This window comes from Carassius gibelio, chromosome B5 (genome assembly GCF_023724105.1).
Source record: "Carassius gibelio isolate Cgi1373 ecotype wild population from Czech Republic chromosome B5, carGib1.2-hapl.c, whole genome shotgun sequence".
NCBI lineage: Eukaryota > Metazoa > Chordata > Actinopteri > Cypriniformes > Cyprinidae > Carassius > Carassius gibelio.
Genome location: NC_068400.1, coordinates 10,357,996 through 10,381,156, shown reverse-complemented (window position 1 = coordinate 10,381,156; position 23,161 = coordinate 10,357,996). Strand labels below are relative to the sequence as shown.

At 39.6% G+C, this 23,161-nt stretch overlaps 1 protein-coding gene across 16 annotated transcripts in view; it reads left to right on the top strand.

Moving 5' to 3' along the window:
• The window catches only part of LOC127958814 (uncharacterized), a 117,686-nt gene that overhangs the window by 17,311 nt on the left and 77,214 nt on the right, over positions 1 to 23,161 (top strand). For 6 of the 16 annotated variants that reach the window (XM_052557816.1, XM_052557820.1, XM_052557819.1 and 3 more), the window contains exons 2-3: positions 6,512 to 6,787; positions 6,874 to 7,185. The exons of 2 other annotated variants lie outside the window; for them this stretch is intronic. In XM_052557816.1, coding sequence (XP_052413776.1) covers positions 6,512 to 6,787; positions 6,874 to 7,185 — 588 coding nt within the window. Of the gene's footprint in view, positions 1 to 6,511; positions 6,788 to 6,873; positions 7,186 to 8,242; positions 10,690 to 18,859; positions 19,074 to 22,061; positions 22,125 to 23,161 lie in introns of those variants that run through there. 8 more of the 16 variants (XM_052557818.1, XM_052557815.1, XM_052557814.1 and 5 more) reach the window with 4 other exon arrangements.

The window sequence follows — 23,161 nt, the reverse complement described above, 5'->3', positions numbered from 1 at the left end:
TTGGGAGAGTGAAGCCGCTGAGATTATAATCTTCATATCGCAGGGGGAGGACTGTCTTCCTCCTGACATGCACGACTGGCTCATCCTCCATGTGAAAAGATGGATCTCAAAATCATACAGTCACTTTTGGAAAGAGTCCAAATATGCAGATGTTGGAAAACCAAAGAATGTAGTGGAGATGGTTTCTGAGGAACAGCAGATAGTTGAAGCGTTCAGGATGATCGAGGGACTCAAGAACAACTATCACTAAACACAAAAACAGGTGTGGATCACCCGGGAAATGATGCGCCGTATTAAGATGTAACGACAGGTAAAAGAGGAGGAAGCAATTGCAGGCAATCAGATGATGTTTATTAGAAAGAGAGTCCAGAATGTTGGCAATGGCAAGGAAGGTCTACGGTGGCGTGAGAAGAGCTGGATGGTGAAGACGATGGTGCAGGTGAAGGAGGTCAATGGATGAAACCAGGAACAGACCGGAACACTGACACGAGGACGACAACACGAACCCAATCCAGCACACGAACACGGAAGACGGTAATCCAACTAGGACACGGAGACATGAGAGAGGATCTGACAACAGAGAGAGAGCGAGGTGAGTATAAGTAGCTGAGGTGTGATGAAGATCAGCTGGAGTGAGACAATCAACACCCAGGTGATGACAATCAACTAAACGAGCACATGGAGACAACGTAAGTACAAAAACAACCACAAAACATGACACGGAGGAAACACTGGATTTCCTACCGTGACAGTACCCTCTCCCCTAGGACGTCACCTGACGTTCCCAGCCTGCTTTACCTGTAGATTGTAATCATCTATAAGGTGGTGATCCAATATGTCCCGAGCAGGAACCCAGCTTCTCTCCTCCGGACCGTAACCCTCCCAATCCACCAAGTACTGAAAACCGCGTCCCCTCCGTCTAGAGTCCAGAATACGATTAACCGAATAGGTGGTTTCCCCATTAACGAGACGAGGCGGGGGGGGGGGGGGGGGGGGGGGGACCGGGGCAGGCGGATTAAGACGGGAAGAAATCACCGATTTAATTTTGGACACATGGAACACGGGATGAATCCTCCTGTACGCCGGAGGAAGGCTAAGACGCACGGTTACCGGATTAATAATCTTGGTAATAGAAAACGGGCCAATAAATTTGGGAGCAAGTTTGTTAGAAACGGAACGCATAGGAATATTCTGGGTAGAAAGCCACACTCTTTGACCGACGACGTAACGGGGAGGCTTCGACCGGTGGCGATCGGCCTTAGCCTTGGTGCGCGACCTAGCCTGGAGCAGAGCTCTGCGAGCTCTGGTCCAGGTGCGGTGACACCTCTGGACTAGTGCGTGTGCGGAGGGGACCGAAACCTCGGATTCCGTACTGACAAAATTAGGTGGTTGGTACCCTAAACTACACTTAAATGGAGACATGCCCGTAGATGACACTGGCAAAGAATTGTGTGCGTACTCCACAACTGAGAGTTGCTGACACCAGGACGAAGGATTATTGGAAGCCAAACATCGCAAAACCCTCTCGACATCCTGATTGGCTCGTTCGGTTTGACCATTGCTCTGGGGATGGAACCCGGAAGAAAGACTAACAGTCGCTCCTAACAATTTACAAAATTCTCGCCAAAATTTGGACACAAATTGGGGACCCCTGTCAGAAACCACGTCTGTCGGAAGGCCATGTATGCGGAAGACGTGGTCAATGACAGCTACCGCTGTTTCCTTGGCTGAAGGTAATTTGGGCAAGGGAATAAAATGAGTCGCCTTCGAGAACCGGTCCACTACGGTTAAAATCACCGTATTGCCTTTAGAGGGCGGGAGGGCGGTGATAAAATCTAGCGAAATGTGGGACCAGGGTCTTGAAGGGACAGACAGCGGTAAGAGTAACCCATCTGGAGGTCGATTGGAAGTCTTACCAATAGCGCAAACTGAACAAGCCAAGACGAAATCGTGGACGTCACGAGCCATACCAGGCCACCAAAATCGTTGCTTGACTAGAAATCTAGTTCTACTAACCCCTGGGTGACAAGCAACACTGGAACAATGACCCCACTGGAGAACGTCTGACCGTAACCCCTCCGGCACAAACAATCGGTTCGGTGGGCAACGAGCCGGGGGCGTTACCCCTTCTAAGGCAGTCAACACCTTCGATTCGACCTCCCATCTGAGCGCGGAGATAATGATGGTCCCCGGTAAAATGGGCTCGGGAGTAGCAGTACGATCGGAACGCTCAAAAAGACGGGATAAAGCATCGGGTTTGATGTTTTTGGAACCCGGCCGGTAAGAAAGTGTAAAATCGAAACGACCGAAAAACAATGCCCACCGAGCCTGCCTGGAGTTAAGTCTTTTGGCGGTTCTAATGTATTCGAGATTCTTATGGTCCGTCCATACAATGAAAGGTACACCCGACCCCTCAAGCCAGTGACGCCATTCTTCCAGTGCAAGTTTGACTGCCAACAACTCTCGATTGCCAATGTCATAATTAACTTCTGCAGGAGATAAACGGTGAGAATAATACGCGCATGGATGCACCTTTCCGTCTGAGGATGCGCGTTGGGATAACACTGCTCCTACCCCCACCTCTGATGCGTCGACCTCCACTATGAATTGACGTGAGCGATCAGGGGTGACGAGAATGGGAGCTGAAACAAAGCAGCTTTTCAGTTTGGCAAACGCAGCCTCAGCTGCGTTTGACCACCTGAACGTCAAACTAGGGGAGGTCAAGGCGGTCAGAGGAGCGGCTAGTTGGCTGAAATTGCGAATGAAACGCCGGTAAAAATTGGCGAACCCCAGAAATCTCTGCAGGGCCTTGCGAGACTCTGGGGATGGCCAATTTACCACAGCCTTAACCTTCTCAGGATCCATGCGAACACCCTCAGTCGAAATGATGTGTCCTAGAAAAGAAACAGACTGTGCATGAAAAACGCATTTCTCCGCCTTGACAAACAATCCATTCTCTAGCAACCGCAGAAGCACTCGTCGTACGTGTTGCACGTGTTCCTGGAGAGACGAAGAAAAAATCAATATGTCATCCAGGTAAACATATATGAACAGATCGACCATGTCTCGCAACACGTCATTAACGAGTGCTTGAAAGACTGCCGGCGAGTTGGTTAGCCCGAACGGCATAACGCAGTACTCAAAATGGCCTCTAGGGGTGTTAAAGGCAGTCTTCCACTCATCCCCCTCCCTGATGCGGACCAAATGATAAGCATTACGTAAGTCCAATTTAGTGAAAACGGACGCTCCCTGCAACCTCTCAAAAGCTGAAGACATAAGCGGCAAAGGATAGGTATTCTTTACCGTTATGTTGTTCAGCCCTCGGTAGTCAATGCAAGGTCGCATGGATCCGTCCTTCTTTCCCACAAAAAAGAACCCCGCCCCCGCTGGAGAAGAAGAAGGGCGGATAAACCCCGTTGCTAGAGAACTGGATATATATTTCTCCATGGCCGCCGTCTCTGGAATAGACAAAGAATATAACTTGCCCTTAGGCGGAGAAGTACCTGGCAATAACTCTATCGCACAGTCATAGGGACGATGAGGAGGAAGAGAATCAGCACGAGACTTACTGAACACCTCCTTCAGGTCGTGGTACTCCGCGGGCACGCTAGCCAAATCCACTGCTTCCCCCTGAAACACAGACTCAGAAACATTAACACCAGCAGACAAAAGACAAGACAAATGACATTCCTCGCTCCAGCTAACCACGGATCCAAGGCGCCAATTGATCCTGGGGTTGTGTTTCTGAAGCCAGGTGTGACCGAGAACGATGGGGGATTGAGGTGAGTCCGTGATGTAAAATGAGATCTCCTCAGTATGGTTGCCAGATGTGATGAGAGAAACAGGTAAGGTGGTCTGTGTGATGACTGGTAGTCTGTGTCCGTTGAGAGCAAAGGGTGCAATGGGGTGTTTGAGGGAGGTGAGAGGAATGTTAAGCTTACAAGCGAACTTGAAGTCCATGAAACTACCCTCTGCCCCAGAATCCAACAAAGCGTGATGATCGAGTGCGTGGGTGGACCACCGTAGACTCACCGGAAGGAGTGTCGATGTAGATGAGGTCTTCCTGGCAGAGATCCCACCCGATAGTAGCCTCCGTTTTACTATCGGGCTTGGTCTTTTACCGGACAACGCTGGATGTGATGTTCTTGGCTGCCGCAGTATAAACATAGTCCCAGGGATCTCCGCCTGATCCTCTTCTCCCGGGAGAGCCGAGCTCGCCCCACCTGCATGGGTTCAAGATCTCCCGGTGGGCTGACCGCAACCTCTGAGCGCTGACACTGAGCCTCCGGTCTGTTCGCGAGAACTGCTCTCCCCCTCCGTCTGGCGGCTTGATCGAGTCGGTTGTCAACTCTGATGGTGAGATCAATCAGGCTATTGAGAGAAGTGGGGAGCTCGACGGCGCGGATCTCCTGTTGGATGCGGTCAGCCAACCCATGCAGGAAGTGATCCCACTGCGCCTCTTCGTTCCACTTACACTCCGCCGCCAGGGTGCGGAACTCAATCGAGTAATCGGATACGGACCTGTCCTCTTGACGTAGGTCCGTGAGAAGTCTAGCCGCTTCCCTCCCGGCGACGGAGCGGTCGAAGACCCGTCTCATCTCCTCCGAAAGGGCGTGGAACGAGGCACAGCAGCTGTCTTGATTCTCCCACACCGCCGTCCCCCAGAGGGCAGCCCTTCCCGTCAGTAGTGACAAGACGAATGCCACCTTCATTTCCTTGGTGTAGAACGTGCGGGGCTGCATGGCGAAGTGCAGAGAACAATGAGACAGGAATGATCGACAAAACTCTGGCTCACCCGCATATTTCTCAGGGATGGGGAGGCGTGGTTCGGGCTGGGAAATACCCCCGGAGACGATCGGCGGTGTGGGTGGCGTGGGAGGCGCAGCGGGTGGCTGTTGTTGTTGGTGTTGAGTCTGGAGAGCGAGCTCGGACACCTTCGTCACCATTGCTTGGAAGGCTCGACCCATCTCATCTATTGCCTTGTCTTGGCGATCCATACGACCCACGGCTCTCTGCAGAAATTCCTCCAGATGAGATGGGGAGCGATCGCCTGCTGCTTCCATGATGGTCAGATCCTACTGTAACGACAGGTAAAAGAGGAGGAAGCAATTGCAGGCAATCAGATGATGTTTATTAGAAAGAGAGTCCAGAATGTTGGCAATGGCAAGGAAGGTCTACGGTGGCGTGAGAAGAGCTGGATGGTGAAGACGATGGTGCAGGTGAAGGAGGTCAATGGATGAAACCAGGAACAGACCGGAACACTGAAACGAGGACGACAACCCGAACCCAATCCAGCACACGAACACGGAAGACGGTAATCCAACTAGGACACGGAGACATGAGAGAGGATCTGACAACAGAGAGAGAGCGAGGTGAGTATAAGTAGCTGAGGTGTGATGAAGATCAGCTGGAGCGAGACAATCAACACCCAGGTGATGACAATCAACTAAACGAGCACATGGAGACAACGTAAGTACAAAAACAACCACAAAACATGACACGGAGGAAACACTGGATTTCCTACCGTGACATAAGATTCAAGGGTATGTAAACTTTTGAATGGAGTCATTTTTATAAATTCAGTGTTGTGGAGAATCTATAAAAACCTGTTATGTGAAATAGCTGATTCAGAACAGTAATGAAAAATAACATAAATTTTTCATTAAAATGAACTCCTTTTTTCTTAAAATTATTTACCTTTTTCATAAAGTATTCTATGTGGGATATGTAAACTTATGAGCACAACTGTATTTATAATGTCTGGGTGTCAAGTTATCACTGAGTTTTCATTTAGTTCATTTGAGTGCCGTGTTTCAGGAAGATATTTGCGTTGAATGAGACAGCAGAAAACGCAACTTATTTGTTTTCTTTATTTTACAAATGCACAATCACAGACATGGAGGAACAACACCCAGACTCTGTTATAATCATTCTCTGGGATTTTACATACAGGCTAAAACCTAAATCAACAAAACAGAGCTGGATTTACAAGTCTGTTTCGACTCCACTGATTTAATGTTTGTGAAGCGGATGCCACTGTAACTATAAGACTGTAGCACCGTATATCAGTTTCTGTGTAGTAGAGCTCTGTGCATTCTTACCAGGATTTATTAACATTTAACAAGGACAAACCATGGTTTACAGCAAAACTTAGACAGCGTCAGGATTGGGGACAGAATCTTGTACAATCAGGTCAGGAACACACTGAATAAGGAGATTAGATTGGTTTAGAAGAACTATGTGTATCTACACATACTATATGTGTTAAAATGTGGTCTTTATCACTACCTTTTATACATTTAAGCCACATTAAGTGTTATTCAGGTTCAGCATTTAAGTCACTGTTCCACTTCTGCGTATTCACAAGCTCTCCTTATCTCTACTTCCCTTGGTTTTTTTACACATAAAAGCAAAAAAACATATTGTGATAAACATCTTGTATATTGTGCAAATTGCATGTGATTTGTGAGGTATTCATGACAGTTCTGAACTATTTTTGTTTTATTTCCAGGTGTTTCTTCCATTACTGTGGTGCTGAATCAGCGAGCATCACTTCCCTGCTGCAGCGGTGAAAAAGTCGTGTGGAGGAAGACCGTACCCATAGAAGCTACTGTTGCTGAATGCCTAAAGCAGAAATGCATCGTAAAAGACCCTTTTCAAGAAAGATTTGCAGTCAAGAGTGAAAAGAACCACTCTCTATTTCTCAACCCAGCTAAATACAATGACCTGGGGCAATACGAGTGCAGCTGTGATGGCTTTATCAAGCTAATTAAGCTGGATGTTGTAGGTGAGTGTTTGTTTGCCTCACATTAGATAATGCTTTAAATAGCATGTGTAGTTGAACTTACTGTAAGAAATGTTTTTTCTCTATAGTTCCTATGAACATGACGGTTGAGGAGCTGGGAAACGTCACTCTTCCGTGTTATGCGGACACTCAAAGCGGTGTCAGGGATGTGACGTGGCTACATAATGAACAAAACGCTCTGCACTACACAACAGACAGAGGCTCGATCCCAGGCCTGGGCTATGAGGAGAGAGTATCTCTGACAGAGGACGGGTTCAGAGACGGTGATGTGTCTCTGACCATCACTGGTGTCCATCAGACAGACGCAGGATTATACCGCTGCTTCGTTCAGGACGAGACGGATCGAGGATACCCACACGCTTACATGCTGCATGTGATCAGTAAGACTCGATAATCTCATCATATGAATATAAGCACTTGTTATATCATTATGTGCAATGCCTGGTGTAATGTTAGTTCTCAGTAGGTTTAAAGTGAATGTTACATTATTGACATTAATTTATCTGGCTGGGTTTACTACTAATGTTACACATTTTATATAGAAATGTATGTTAAGCAACAGCAACATGCATTTATAGAGATTTACCATTATGTAGTGGTTTATAAATCACATACTTGAAATAAAGTACAGATACCCAGATTAAATATTACTCCAGGAAAAGAATAAATACCCTTCGTGAGGATTAGATGGGTAAGATTTGTTTATAAAATAGTCTGATTAAAAAAATCTAAAACAACAATACTGGCTCAGTGACCGTTGCAGCCTTGAATATTTTTTTTATTTTTGTATTTTATTTATTCATTTAAATATAATTAAAATTTTAGTTATTTTAGTATTCAAGTTAAACTAACTTAAAATGAGAAGTGTTGCCTTGGCACCTAGCTTAAATTTAAAAAAAAAAGGTTTTTATGCATTTTATTTTAGTTGATGTTTATTTAGTGTTTCAATTAACAAAATTATGGATTTGATTTCAGTTTTTGTCTTCGTAAACTACAATAATACTGGTTTGAGCTCAGTCTGATGTTACAATGAATTATGCATTATTAGGAGTCGTCAATAACCTATCAAAAGTTCATTGAAAATAATTCTGAAATAAGTTATTTATTCACAAATCGGTCAACAGGCACTGCTGCTGTGTCCAGATTTCATCAGTTTGAAATAACAAGGAAATATAAAGCATACTGAGCTTTGAAATGTAATGAAATAAAAGCCAAAGTTTTCCAAAGTGAAAATACACTTTTTAATAACAGGTAAAGAAATAAACACAGAGTGCTAGTTCTGTTCTTTAATTTCATGCAGAGAAGTTCACCAGTGCAGGAGGAGACCAAACTGAGAGCAGCGACACAGAAAAACAAACTCGCATTGGACTGATCTTCTCTTTCTCACTCTTCATTTGCTTTCTTCTTCTTCTTCTTCTTCTTCTTTTCTGCTGTAAGACATCACCCACAGTGGAAACTCCAGATAGCGAGCCCGTACAGGAGAGTGACCAAAACCAATCAACTCGTCCTTTTTATTCTGGAGAAGAGACCTACGTACTGTCGAACCTAAAGATGAACGATTACAGTTATTCTAATAATGAAAACACTGACTCCATTTAAACACATGAACATGACTGTTAGGGTGTCATTCATGTAACTGGATGCTGCTTGTTTAAAGGGGTCATATGATGATTTCTAATTTTTCCTTTCTCTTTGGAGAGATATTCTCAGGGCCGGCGCTAGCCATTTGGGTGCCCTAAGCACACGCCTACATTTCCAAAAAAAAAAAAGTTGCTACATGTCAGAGAATTTGTACTTTTTTTTTTCTTTTTCTTTTTTCAGTTTTCACAAGTCAGTTGAAATGAGTAGAACAGACATGTACATAACTTTCAATATTTATTGCACGTCAACAGACAGCAAGAGGTTTATCCTGCACTTCAAGTATTATCTTTGTAAGAAAGGGTGTTTTTGGCCACTAGCTTTGTAGATGCGTGTCACACATTGCATGTACTCATTACATGCACGTTCTTGCCTTTGACCACAATGAATTTGAAGTAGTGCTTATATCTTCACCTTGAAAATGCCAACTTTTCATCGGATTGCTCCTGACTCGCCATCTCTGCTGCGAATCTCTGTGTAGCTGTTGCGTGTGTGTGTGTGTGTGTGTGTGTGTGTGTGTGTTTGTTTGGCGCCGCTTGCGCTGTCGCGTGTGCCGGCATGTGTGTAAAAACACTGGCTCTGATTGGCTACCATGAAACACATGACTCTGCCTTAGCCAATCACAACCGCTTATCTCGTCATTAACCCACCTCCTCACTCTCTCCAGGGGTGCGTTCGGATTACATAATTTATTAAATCAATGCATAGTAACGCACCGCATTTAACGTTCAGTAACGTTAACGGCGTTGTAACGACGGGAAAAGTAATTAGTTAGATTACCGCGTTACTGAAAAAATAATGTCGTTTCCTAACACCGTTCTTTTAAAACTAAATTTTTTATTCTTACCTAGCTGCAAGCGACGCGCGAGCATCATCCCGCTGTCTCTTCTTTTTTCTTTTTTCTGCCCCCGACTCTTGGTGCCTTTTCGAGGCCATGTCTGAGGTCGGTGTCTGCCAAATTTGACATTGATAGAGGCATAATCGAACAGACCACTGGGAGGTGGGGAAGGGGGGGCACCAGAGGGAGACTGGCACAGAGATTCACCTTTTTCTCGACTAATTTGGTCTAGGCCTATATTACTTTTGTATTGCTTTTGTATATTAACATGCTTTTAGAAATATTTTATTTGTTATTTATACTAGTAGCCTATTGTGATTTTTTTTATTATTTTTTATTATTTTTTTTCACGACCCAGATTTTTTTGGTGCCCCCCCCCCAAGCACTTGGTGCCCTACGCGCAGTGCGTGATGTGCATGTGCGCAGAGCTGGCCCTGGATATTCTTTATCAAAGTTAAGACTCTGCCACGCCTCTGATCCATGCTGGTCGCTGAGGAAATCATGTTTATCACATTTATAATGGGTTTTATGTTTATATCTCATCGCTCCGGGAGGACAAGGCATCACAATATGTTAAGGGGCGTAACATTTCCGTCGCATGCTTGAGGCATTCGGCCAATCACAACACACTGGATAGCTGGCCAATCACAGCACACCGCGCTTTTCAGAGGGATGAGCTTTGTAAAAATCGATGCGTTTCAGGAGGCGGGGCATAGAGGAGAACCAGTAACGTATATTATGTGGAAAATAAACCTTAAACCACATAAACCCATTTCATTACACCAAATAATCAAAATAATGTTCTTTTTAGCAGCGTATGATCCCTTTAATGCACATGTGAACACTGTATTTTGAACACTGTTATGTTTCATATATTCATTTGTGTACGGAGTTGGTTGGAGAGCACAAAAATGTAGATGTTTAGTGGCCTCTTACAGCCCCCTTTACCGTCTCCTCCTGAACTTATTATTAGTCACCGTTTGCTTTCTTTATTTTCAGTCACCAGTGACAATATGTATGAGCGAAATGCATGTAACCTCTGTGTAACCATTTTCCTGGTTCTTCATTATTTTTGTATTGTTGTTAATGTCTGGTGTATCTGTGTGTTACCTCAAGGTTTTTTTTTTTTTTTTACTTTTGTATTTGTACAATAAAAAATAAGCCTCACGATGGAGCCTGGTTTTTCCGGAGAAAGATTCAAAGGTTCAAATATCTAAAACAGCGCCATCTGGTGGTTAGTAAAAAATTAAGCAAATAGAAGCCTGTGACAGAAACTTCGTCGAATGAAGACCCCACACACATTTCGTAGATAAAAGAAAAACGTACACACAGGGTCGGCTCAGGCTGTGTTGGTGCACATTTTTCAAACTTCACTATAATATAACATAACCTACATCCTGATAAGTATTAACATAAATAAGTAGTAAATATTTTGTGATAATAAATGGAGAAGTTGAAGCACCTTTTAGTGAATCTGCTAAAATAGACAATTGAAGAGACCAGACATGAGCTACTCCCACAACGATGTCTACAGTGACCAGTACTTATTACAACAAAGAGAAATATGAACAATATGAAATGCCTGAAATAGTGTTACAGACAACAAAGGCAAAAAAAAAAAAAATTATATTTTGTCAATTATTTGTAGATGTTAGCCAGCTCACTAGCTAGTTAGTCTAATTTCAATTTTGTGCATACAGTGGAAAATTACATACTTAAAATTATTTTTATTTTATGAATGCTAGATTATAATCCCAGTCATAATCTTTTTCAAAATACATTTAGACACTTTTTGGTGAATTAAAAGCAAACAGTAATTTAACTGAAATTTAAAACATTACAGAAGCTTACATTTATTTTAAAGAAAATAAAGTAAATTTAAATAAACCGTTAACTCGACCAAAAACTTTCCACGGTGTCAGTGTTGCCATGATGTTATAAAAAGGCTATTTCAAAAAACTATATCCACCTTTTTCTTCAATGCGAAGTAAGCCTATGGGTGAGACTTCCGGATCATTAACTGTTACAGGTAATTAACGAGGAGAATAACAACGTACAGTAAAACCGTTTGAACCTCAAACTAGTGTGTTCGTAATTAAGATAATACATTAAAATAATATAAGACACACCAACTTTCAATATCAAGCAGCGAAACGAACTGTTTTGTTCAGTTAAAAATAGCTGAAAGCAGATGAGACCGGAAGCCAGACCCATACAATTTACATATTGCCATGCATTTTACAACAAGAAATTATACTTTAAGAGCACATACACTGAACAAAATTATAAATGCAACACTTTTGTTTTTGCCCCCGTTTTTCATGAGGTGAACCCAAAGCTCTAATACATTTTCTATGTACACAAAAGGCCTATTTCTCTCAAATATTGTTCAGAAATCTGTCTAAACCTGTGTTATTGAGCACTTCTCCTTTGCCGAGATCATCCATCCACTTCACAGAAGAGTACCAGCAAAAAAAAAAGGAACTCGCATTGGACTGATCTTATCTTTTTCACTCTTCATTTGCTTTCTTCTTTTCTGCTGCAAGAAGACATCACCACCCACAATGGAAACTCCAGATAGCGAGCCCATACAGGAGAGTGACCAAAACCAGTCAACTCACCCTTTTTATTCTGGAGAAGACACTTATATGAACTGTCAAACCTGAGATTACAGTCATTCTAATAATGAAACTGCTGACTCCATTTAAACACATGAACACGTGTCATTAATGTAACTGGCAGCTGCCTTCTGACGCAGAAATACAGAATATGAAAACTGCCATCTTGTGAACACAGAATATTTTGAACACTGTATGTTTCATTGTGTGAGTTCAGATGTGTACTGAGTTGGATGGAGAGCACAACATGTAGAGAGATGAGAGACTTTTAATATTACTTCTTATATAAGACTTTATTTACACAAATATATTTAGTTTAAATTTCTGCAATAAACCAAACAGTCTTCTTCCCGGTTCTTACAGATTTATCACACAAAGTCAGATTTAATGCAGATTTAGTGCTTTGTTTTAATGCACTTACATTTATGAATATAAAATTTGCCCAAAATGTGAATATTATTCAGAACAACATGAGTATGTACATCTTTAATTAAACCAAAAATTATGTCATTTTTAGAAAACTGAGAAGACAGTTTGATTGAAACTTTAATCCACTTGAATGTATCAGACCAAAATGCTCTACAGTCTAAGAATAAATGTAGAGTTTTCTCAATATCAACATCACAAAAAGTACAATTATTGTGATCAATATTGAATCTATATCTAAGAAACTCTAAAGATGGGTAGACATCATTACAATTTTTAAAGTGTACTTCCTTGGCTTTGGGGGGTATGGGAAAGGAGATATACATGGTTCATGGTCAAAAATAGAGCCTTGGGAAAAAGATAATTAACAATATTTTGACTAGCTTGATTAGGAAATTTATCTTGGGTCAATAAAATCCTCATTAAATTTATTTGGCAGGCGGTTACTAATAAAATCTTGCCCTGTTATTATCAAAGAAGGTAAATGAAGAGCTTCGGTTACATTAGGCACTGTGTTACTAACCAACAATACAAAGGCCTTTTGAATATAGTTCAATACTCTGTTATATTGCTTGTAATCACAATGTATTCTATATTTTTCACAGAAAGTACTGTGATCCAAAAAATATCCATATTTCCCTAGCAGGTGAACAACAGACCAGACCCCTCTCTTCCACCAATCTCGGATAAAAAGTGACTTATTCCTATAAAATGTACCTATTATTACAAATAAGTGAATTATCTGGGGAAATATTATGTTTATAAATCATCGTTCAATATAACAGAAGCTGCTTGTGATATTCTGATACTTTGAGAGGAAGTTTTTGTATTGAAAAATCACAAATCACAATAAGAATTCTATTCCACCAACACTTTCAAAGATATTTCTAGGGGCGCAGAACCAGAAACTGTCATTATTTATTAGAACATTTTTGAGCCAGTTTATCTTGAAAGTTCCATTCATACAGTCAAAGTCTATGGCCTGCAAACCCTCTTCTTTCTAATCCTTCATAGTGTCCCTTTTTTAACATAATGAGCTTTTTTCCTCTTCCAAATGTAATTGAAATTCATCTGATTAATTAACTTAACTTTCTTATTTGAATTGGTAAGAGATCCTGCATGGTAAATGCATCTAGACAGAGATTCCACTTTTGTTATTTACATTTTTTTCAATACTTACATTTTTGTTTGCAAAACGTAATTTTTTTTTTGAATATATAATCCTTAAATACGCAAAATACGCCTTAAATATGCAAAAATTTTACGTTTTGCAAACAAAAATGTAAGTATGTAATGTAATTTGAGTTGACTCTATACAGTTTCTCTCCACCGACTGCGCTGATCAAAAGCTCGATGGGAAACGACTTGCTGACGACACAGATTAATGCTCATTGGTTTAAACAATCGTAATGTTCTCTTTTAAAAAATTTAAAAATGTAAAACTCTTATATTGATTAACTAGATCTCAATCTTTCCAAGCAATGCATGGCTTACACTATATTTCTACAAAATGCAATACAATGTAATAAAGAAAACACCAGATTTTACTTTCACAACGTATGCACATATTTATTTTGTAGTCTGTATGCTACTAAACATTTTCAAATAGCCTACAATGTGTTGTGTTTAGGCTAAATGTATGTAGGCTAAGTTGTATACAATAACTTGGCATTATCATGGATTAAACTTATCATATTACACCTTAAAGGAGCAAGTGATGATAGTTTGCCATTGAGCAGTAAGCAAGTGGAACTAAACATGCATTCCACCGGCACACTACCGTTATGCATAGATTTATGACATGTACAGTAATTTGCTGTTCAACTTTATAGTTAAGGCGAGACACTACGGGTAAAATTTTTAACTAGCAGATATCACCATGAAACTTTCCCAGTTGATTACTTACATTACAGATGAGAAAAAAAATATTACAAGTTTTCTTTAATTTAATGTTTAAATATGAAAATTAGGCAATATCTAATTAAATATGTGTTGTTAATTTGCATATATTTAAAAATATTTTTTAATTGTGTTCACATATTAGATGGGGGGAAAATTACAGAGGGATTTATGGATATCTACTTTTGTTATCCTGTAAATCAGAATATTACATGACAATAGCCTTAAAAAAATTATTTTCGCCATGTTTTTTGGAATAACATGTTATATATATATATATATCAGGCTATGAGTAATATATTTACAGATACATCTGTAAATGTCTTCATAATATAACTAGGTACTACTGAAGTGGAGATTTCGGACTTGGAGTATGAGAGAAAGGTCATTTTGAGAAAACGGGCTTTAAAGGTTTATCATCAGCCAATGAGATCGCGCATTCAGTCTTTTTACTTTCACGATTGGTTGCTGATAAACAGGAAATGACCATATTTGGATCCAACAGGATTGTACAGAAGAGAGAGAGCTTCCTAACGGCGCATGTGATGAGAGGGTGACGGCAGAGATCGCGGAGAAGTATGTTGATTAAGAACGCAAACTTTTGTTGAATTTATGAGAAATCTACAGACGCAAACAGACGAGGTGTAGTAAAATAATGACCTAAATGTGTATTTCGGAATTTTTTCACCACAAGTCTGAAAGAAGACATGTTAGGCTACTGAAGACAAATATCCAAAAATCTCAAAATTTACCAGAAAAAACAACAACGATGTTTTTGCCTGCCATGTCTCGCCTTAATATAAACACACACTGTTATCACTGTTAACACACTGTATTATTTTGGACAAAGTTTTGCACATTTCACTTCAATGTAGGCTACAGCATGCACCTGGCGGCGGCTTCGGGGTCTACTGCAAATGGTTCGACATCGGCTGCGGCTGGATGCAACCGATCGGCGAGAGGAGCCGCGTGCAGGTGGGGAGGAGCTGCAAACGGAATATGAAGCCGGACACCGTAGTTTGCTGCAATTACGTTAGTCATGGCAGATCACGTGGCATTTGCTTAATGATCGCGTTTCGCGTTTAAGATGTGTGTCTAAGTCAAGGGTGTAACTTTGGTTTGAGAAGTGGGGGGGGACACAAAATGAGGAAAAATGGTTTCGATTTGAATCCCATTTCCTTCATTTACATACAGTTAGGGACTATGGTGATACAAAATCCAGGAAATAATTAAGTTGTTTATAATGATAAATTCTGCCAAAAAGAATAATAGGCTACTATGTTTAAGAAAGAGATGTCTTACTTTATTTATTGTTGAATAGCCAAGACTTGAGAGAATAATTTTATAAAGTCAAAAACTTTCACTAAAAATGTTCCCTGTCTCACCTATGAAATATGAAAATGTGCTAGCCTGTTTCTGACATGACATAATTCAAATTAATAACCTGACCCTTTACACAGCACATACCTGCAACTCTGAGCTACTTCTCCCTGTCTCACCCTCCCTGTCTTTAAGCAGCTTCACCTCATCTGTTCTCTGATATGAAAGCATGGCATAAAAAAATAAAAAAAAGTTCATCACAACTGAAACTATATTATAACATTCAACAGAAAAATATCAGGGCCTGATTTTGTTTCTCTCCCACCACACAAGTGAGCAGGTAAATAATATGAAACCACACCCATGTGATGATGTGACCATGTTAAAAAAATATTCTAAACAAATAACAACACGAAATTTGGCTCCAACAAGAAGAACATTTAACTTGATAATATTCAAACTGTATTCACTATTTATCATGTACACTTCTTCCCTTTTATCACCAACAAATCAAAATCACCAGGCCTTTCATACAGCACATAACCTCCCTGTAACGTTCTGCTGCTACTGTTTTTCCTATCTCTCCCTCTCTGTTCTGAAGCAGCTCCACCTCATCTGTGCTCTGATATGAAAGCAACCGAGTTATGATCATATTGAGTCCACATAGCCAGAAAAGAGTCTCTGGATGTACATTTTAAAAACTGTGTGTGCCACATACATTTTCAGATTAATGTGTAAAAAAACCCCTGACTGAGTATCAATAACTTTACAGACTAGACTGGGGTGATGTGTAAAACTATACTCAGGCTCACCACATAACCAAAACACTAACTCAGGCTAGCTCGACATTAAGCCTTTTCTTTGAACAAGTCAATCAATTTTTACAAATTAACTTCCATTTTAAATGAACAAATATTGTAAGTGAACAACAATAGCTCAAGTTTGGAAAAACATTTATTATTAAGACTTATTTTATTTCTGCATCTGAGTATAATGAGTTGAGTAGCCTATAACAGCAGCCTGAGTCTGCTTGTCATACATTGCTGACAGAAAACGCTGCTGTTTAAAGTGGACACAGAATGTTCTAGGCAACATTAAATGTTTAGGTTAACTAGCTAACGGTCTGAAGTTACCTAGCAACAGTGTATGTTAACGTTAGCTCATCGACAGGTGTAGACCATAGACTGTAAAAAAATAAGTAGACCGACATTTTGATTACCCTGACCTGAGCTAATTTACTTAACTAACTCACATCTCCTTTCTTTTTTTTCCTCCTGTTGCTGGAGTTTCATGACTGACTGCGATACCGGCTGCTCAGTAGAACTTTCAGTGCGCTTACACTATTTAGAGTGTGCACGAGACGTCCCTTCCTGCACGCGGACGCGCGCATCGACACAGGCAGGCGGGATGTCTGTTCTGCTCGGTCCTGCTCCTCCGTGACGATGACGGCGCGCGGTTAAAAAAAATCATAACAAACCGATTTGACGAACGGGATTTTGAAAAGTAGGGGGGACATGTCCCCCCTGTCCCCATAGGAAATTACGCCCGTGGTCTAAGTGGTGTTTTGGAAGAGTGTCTTCCAAAACAAGATAACAAATTGGATATATACTTTAGCAGTATGACATGGGTGTTTCTGCTAATACAAAATGATAAAAGTAACCTATAAAAAAAAATTCCCTGGTGGGTATGTGTCTTTTAAGAAGGTTTCAGCAACAAGATTTACAGTACCCTCCTGCTGAGCTCTTTTTAACATTTTAAACATAACACCACTGATTTTCATATACAGAAAAGCACAATTCTGTTGGATTTATATTGTGATTTAGACCTGATATTTTATTCGGACCCAGAAGGCGAGATGAACTTCACTTGTTCAGTGTTTTGTTTCATTCATCCTCGAAACAGGAGCGCGCTCTCGAGCAGAAATTCACAACAGGAAACTCCTAATATGGACAAAAGCGTCCAGCTATCGCTGAATGAAAGCAGTGGTTTTGACAGAAGAACTGTAACTTATGGAAAAACAAAGACATTAATATACGATTGCTACGATATATGGTTTTTCAAGTCATCTCCAGCAGATGAGAAATACAGTATATGAACAAAACTGTGCTAACTGACAGATTTATTACAGTAGTTATAGAAACTATTCTGCCTTTTTATATAAGTGTGTGTGTGTGTGTGTGTATCATTATTTGTTATTGTCAAGCAGTTATAGATTTCTAAGCCAATTAAAAGCTAGAAATTAGAGAATAATTAAAGTTGCCTATAGTATCCACTACCAGTCAAGTCTCTTCTGTTCACCAAGCCTGCATTTATAAGATCCAAAGTACAGCAAAACAGTAAACTGAAATATTTTTACTAGACTAATTAAAATAACTTTTCTATTTGAATATACCTGCAAATGTAATTTATTGAGATTTTACAGTTTGCTAAATAAAAATATTAATTTCTATCATTTCTTTTCCAAACAAATATTTTTTTGAATGATATACTGTATAATGTTGCAAAGGCTTTTTATTTCACATAAATACTGATCTTTGGATCCTTCTATTCATCAAAGAATGCTGAAAAGAAATTACTCATGTTTTAATTGATAATCAGCAATTCAGCATATTAGAATGATTTGATTTCTGAAGGAAGTGACACTAAAGACTAGAGTAATGATGCTGAAAATTCGCCTTTGATCACAGGAATAAATAACATTTTAAAATATATTAAAATAGAAAATAGTAATTAAATAGTAAAAATATTTCACAATATTACTGATTTTGCTGTACTTTGGCTCAAATAAATGCAGGCTTGGTGAGAAGAGGCTTCTTTAAAAACAATAAAAATCTTACTGTTCAAAAACTGTTGACTGGTAGATTACAGAAATGTTCTATTGTAATGTTTTAGATTATATTGTACTGAGATATATATATATATATATAATTTCTGTCCCCTTCACTTCTGAAAAGATAGACTATCCTGTCTCTTTGAGTTTAAATCTTTATTTATTCACACCGGCTCTTGAAAGCATCTATGCCAGTGATCCTCAAATCTGGCTCGCGAGATCCACTTTCCGGTGAAGTTTAGCTCTAACCCTAATCAAACACACATGAGTTTGCTAATCAGTGTCTTCAGGATCATTAGAAAATCACAGGCAGGTGTGTTTAATTGGAGTCGGAGCTAAACTCTGCAGGAAACTGGATCTATGCGAACACAATTGACTGAAAAAGTGCGGGTGAGGAATTACGTCCCCTGCCGCGTAATGTCCATCTATGACGATGACACGCTCCTCCCCCTTGCCCGGTAACAAAAGCCAAGCACGCAGAACTGTCAGACACAACGGTCTATCAAAACAAGACACCGGAGATCGCCTGGAATCAACTCTGTCGGATTCATTTCAAATTCACGAAATATACTTTTTAGAAGGTTTTTCCCCCCTCTTCTAAAGTTTCTCTAACTCCTTTTTTTTTTTTTTTTTTTTAAAGCATTCACCCCTAGACTTTTTTGGTGGGAGCGTGACGTTACATCTGACCGATGCAAACAGGTAACATTATCATTATTTCTTTACATTCATCGTTCGTTCATTGTAATATTTAGCAGGATCTATTGACCGAAATGACAACAAACTGTACACAGCCAGGGCGGACTGGCCATCTGTAGAAGTCGTCCTGACAAGTAAAAAAATAAATAAAAAAAAGTCAGTTTATCCCCCAGGGGCGTAGCTATCTTTTCAGAAGTGAGGGGGACAGAAATAATAATAATAAAAAAAAAAAAAATATATATATATATATATATATAAATAACAGTATAATATAAAACATTACAATAGAACATTTCTGTAATCTACCAGTCAACAGTTTAATAGTACAGAATAGTAAGATTTTTATTGTTTTTAAAGAAGCCTCTTCTCACCAAGCCTGCATTTATTTGAGCCAAAGTAGAGCAAAATCAGTAATATTGTGAAATATTTTTACTATTTAATTACTATTTTCTATTTTAAAATGTTATTTATTCCTGTGATCAAAGGCGAATTTTCAGCATCATTACTCTAGTCTTTAGTGTCGCTTCCTTCAGAAATCAAATCATTCTAATATGCTGAATTGCTGATTATCAATTAAAACATGAGTAATTTCTTTTCAGCATTCTTTGATGAATAGAAGGATCCAAAGATCAGTATTTATGTGAAATAAAAAGCCTTTGCAACATTATACAGTATATCATTCAAAAATATTTGTTTGGAAAAGAAATGATAGAAATTAATATTTTTATTTGGCAAACTTTAAAATCTCAAATTACATTTGGAAATATATTCAAATAGAAAAGTTATTTTAATTAGTCTAGTAAAAATATTTCTGTTTACTGTTTTTCTGTACTTTGGATCTTATAAATGCAGGCTTGGTGAACAGAAGAGACTTGACTGGTAGTGGATACTATTATTCTCTAATTTCTAGCTTTTAATTGGCTTAGAAATCTATAACTGCTTGACAATAACAAATAATGATACACACACACACACACACACACACACACACACACAAACACTTGTATAAAAAGGCAGAATAGTTTCTATAACTACTGTAATAAATCTGTCAGTTAGCACAGTTTTGTTCATATACTGTATTTCTCATCTGCTGGAGAGGACTTGAAAAACCATATATCGTAGCAATCGTATATTAATGTCTTTGTTTTTCCATAAGTTTCAGTTCTTCTGTCAAAACAACTGCTTTCATTCAGCGATAGCTGGACGCTTTTGTCCATATTAGGAGTTTCCTGTTGTGAATTTCTGCTCGAGAGCGCGCTGCTGTTTCGAGGATGAATGAAACAAAACACTGAACAAGTGAAGTTCATCTCGCCTTCTGGGTCCGAATAAAATATCAGGTCAAGCGCAGAATATCCTGTCTCTTTCAGTTTAAATTGTTATTTATTCACACCGGCTCTTGAAAGCCTCTATGCGAACAAATTTGACTGAAAAAGTGCGGGGGACGAATTTCCTTGATATTAAGAGTGTGTTGGGGGGGGGGGGGGGGGGGGCATCCCACGCGTAATCTATCAAGCCTACATTTCTATCGTAATCAAAGCCTACATTTTTATATTTAGTCGTTTAGCAGATGCTTTTATTCAAAGCGACTTACAAATGAGGACAATAGAAGTGTGGCCAAAATTAATGTAGCTCGACTACGCCATCCAATTAAACAGCTTGCACTCTAAAAGTAGCCTTAGTTTTTATTTGCAAGTTCTTTTAAAAATAAAATATATGATCAGTAGAAAGAGAAAAGGGTACATCATACACACAAGTTTAAAAGCTGAACAGGATAAGACTCAAGTCCACTGGAAGTCCTTAGCTAGGGACTCAGTCCATCAGCGATTCCTGAAGTCCGTCTCTCCGCATGTGGCGTCTACGCAGCGGTCACCTGTCAATCACTCACACCAACAAAAAAAATGAACCTGCCAGGATCTCCACAGTAGAAACAGCACAGAAGAGTTACCAGTCGTGCAATACACAACTAAATCAATGCAATTCGTGAATATACACAAGCTATACATTTATATCCAAATTATGACTAGGACAGTCAGGAACTCCCCAATTTAGATGAAGCTGGATCTTAACTTCGGACGGAACGAGGAAGCATAACTCAACACAGGGGTAGCAGACACGCGCTTTCAGTTCACTCGCTTCGCTTTTAAATCATCTGTGATTTGTTAGCGATTACCAACAGCTGTCCATCCGCTAATCAGTTCTGATCCGGGCCCTGGGAGAATACGGGCGTCATCCCACATTCTAAAGATCATATAACAATCACCAAAATAAAGTGCGCATCAAATAAATAAAAACAGCACATAAAGGGGAAAAAAAGGAAAAACAATCAATGCCTTGAATTTTATGCTAGCAGCTATTGGAAGCCAAATTGATAAACAGAGGAGTGACGTGATTCTTTTTGGCTCATTAAAATGTATCTTGCTGCTGTGTTGGTAGAACTGGCTGGATGACCTGTCCAGAGAGCACTGCAGAGAGTTTCCCCGTATAGTCTTAATGTGCCGCTAAAAGTGCTCCTTGGATCAAAAAACAAAACGACATTTTTTTTTCGGTGACGTCAATTCGTACTTTTGTATATGTAATCAATTTAGGCACCGCAAAAGATTAAACTTTTTTTTTTTTTTTTAAATCGCCAGCTTTAATGAAAACATGATGAAGACTGTTTTAAATGTAATAAAATCCCTGGAGTTGTGTGATCTATCAAACATATAGTCCAGAGTGTGCGAGTGTATAAAAATATCATCGGTTACTGTCATGAAGTGATGAATACAAAATAACACCAAACTGTTGTAACTGTTTCAAATTTATGTTCTATTAAAAAGTTTCATCATCATTCAGTTGTAATTTATTTGCTCATGAATATTAATTATAAGGTCCAGAAAAGCAACAAGGAGAAGGCATGGCCAAGAAATATGATCTGGATATTCATTATGATTCTAAAAGTATGAGTCAAATTGTCCTGTCTGACTAACATGAAATGTAATGTAATTGTTTCAGTGCATACAGCCATGGTTTACTGGATTCTTCTTGGATTTATTGGAATAATTGGATCTCTAACTGGTAGGTCACTTTATTTTCTTTTAATGCAACTTAATATATATTTTGTGTCTATCTATCTATCTATCTATCTATCTATCTATCTTGCTGTATGTGTATGTATATATACTATGTGTGTGTGTGTGTGTGTGTGTGTGTGTGTGTGTGTAGTGGAATATCTTTTGTCTAATAGCTTAATCTGCGCAGTACTGAATAAAAGGAATGAGGAGTTACGTCACAATAACATTTCAAGATGGTCACCTCAGTGTGGAGCTCTCCAGTTGTTTTTAGTTTGTCCTGTTTTGTTGTTTATCAATTACAATCGGTTTCACCGGAGATGAACAGCATTGGGCAGAACACAGCACTCAATCTTCTACCAGTTTTCTTTTACCTGACTAACTCCTGCTGCTCTCCTGGAAACTGTTTCTTTCCAAACTCTCCTGCTCTGTGTTTTGATGATTCCTACAACAATGCAATGAAAGGTTGCCTATTATAATATATTATATATTTACTCCTATTTTTAGTCATTAAAAGCTAAATCTCTTTTGATCTCAACTCAGTTTCAACTACTGCTACTCACAAATCAGGCAACCAACTGGATCTTATTTACACACGACACTGCTCCACTGATCATGATCTGGTTACTCCACTGCACACGCCGCATCACTTCCTCCTCACTCTTAACCTCAACATGATCCCTGACACATCACTCGGCCCTCCACATGTCATCTTTTGGCTCACTCTCACCCTCCCGGCTATCTGCAATGGTTTCATCTTCACTTCCTTCCCCTAAACTGTTTCATCTTTGGATGCTAAAAGTGCTACTGATACTTTCTGCTCCTCCTCTTACATCTTGTTTAGACACTGTTTGCCCCTTGTCTTCCAGGTCAGCCCGTATCACCCCTTCTGCTCCTTGGTTATCTGATACGCCAACATCGTTTCTAAAAACGGTTTGGCGCAAATCCAAAAAGCACTACTGACCTTAATGTGTATCAGTCACTCCTCTCTTCTTTCTCTGGTACTATCTCCACTGCTAAAAGACCATACTGCCAAAACAAAAT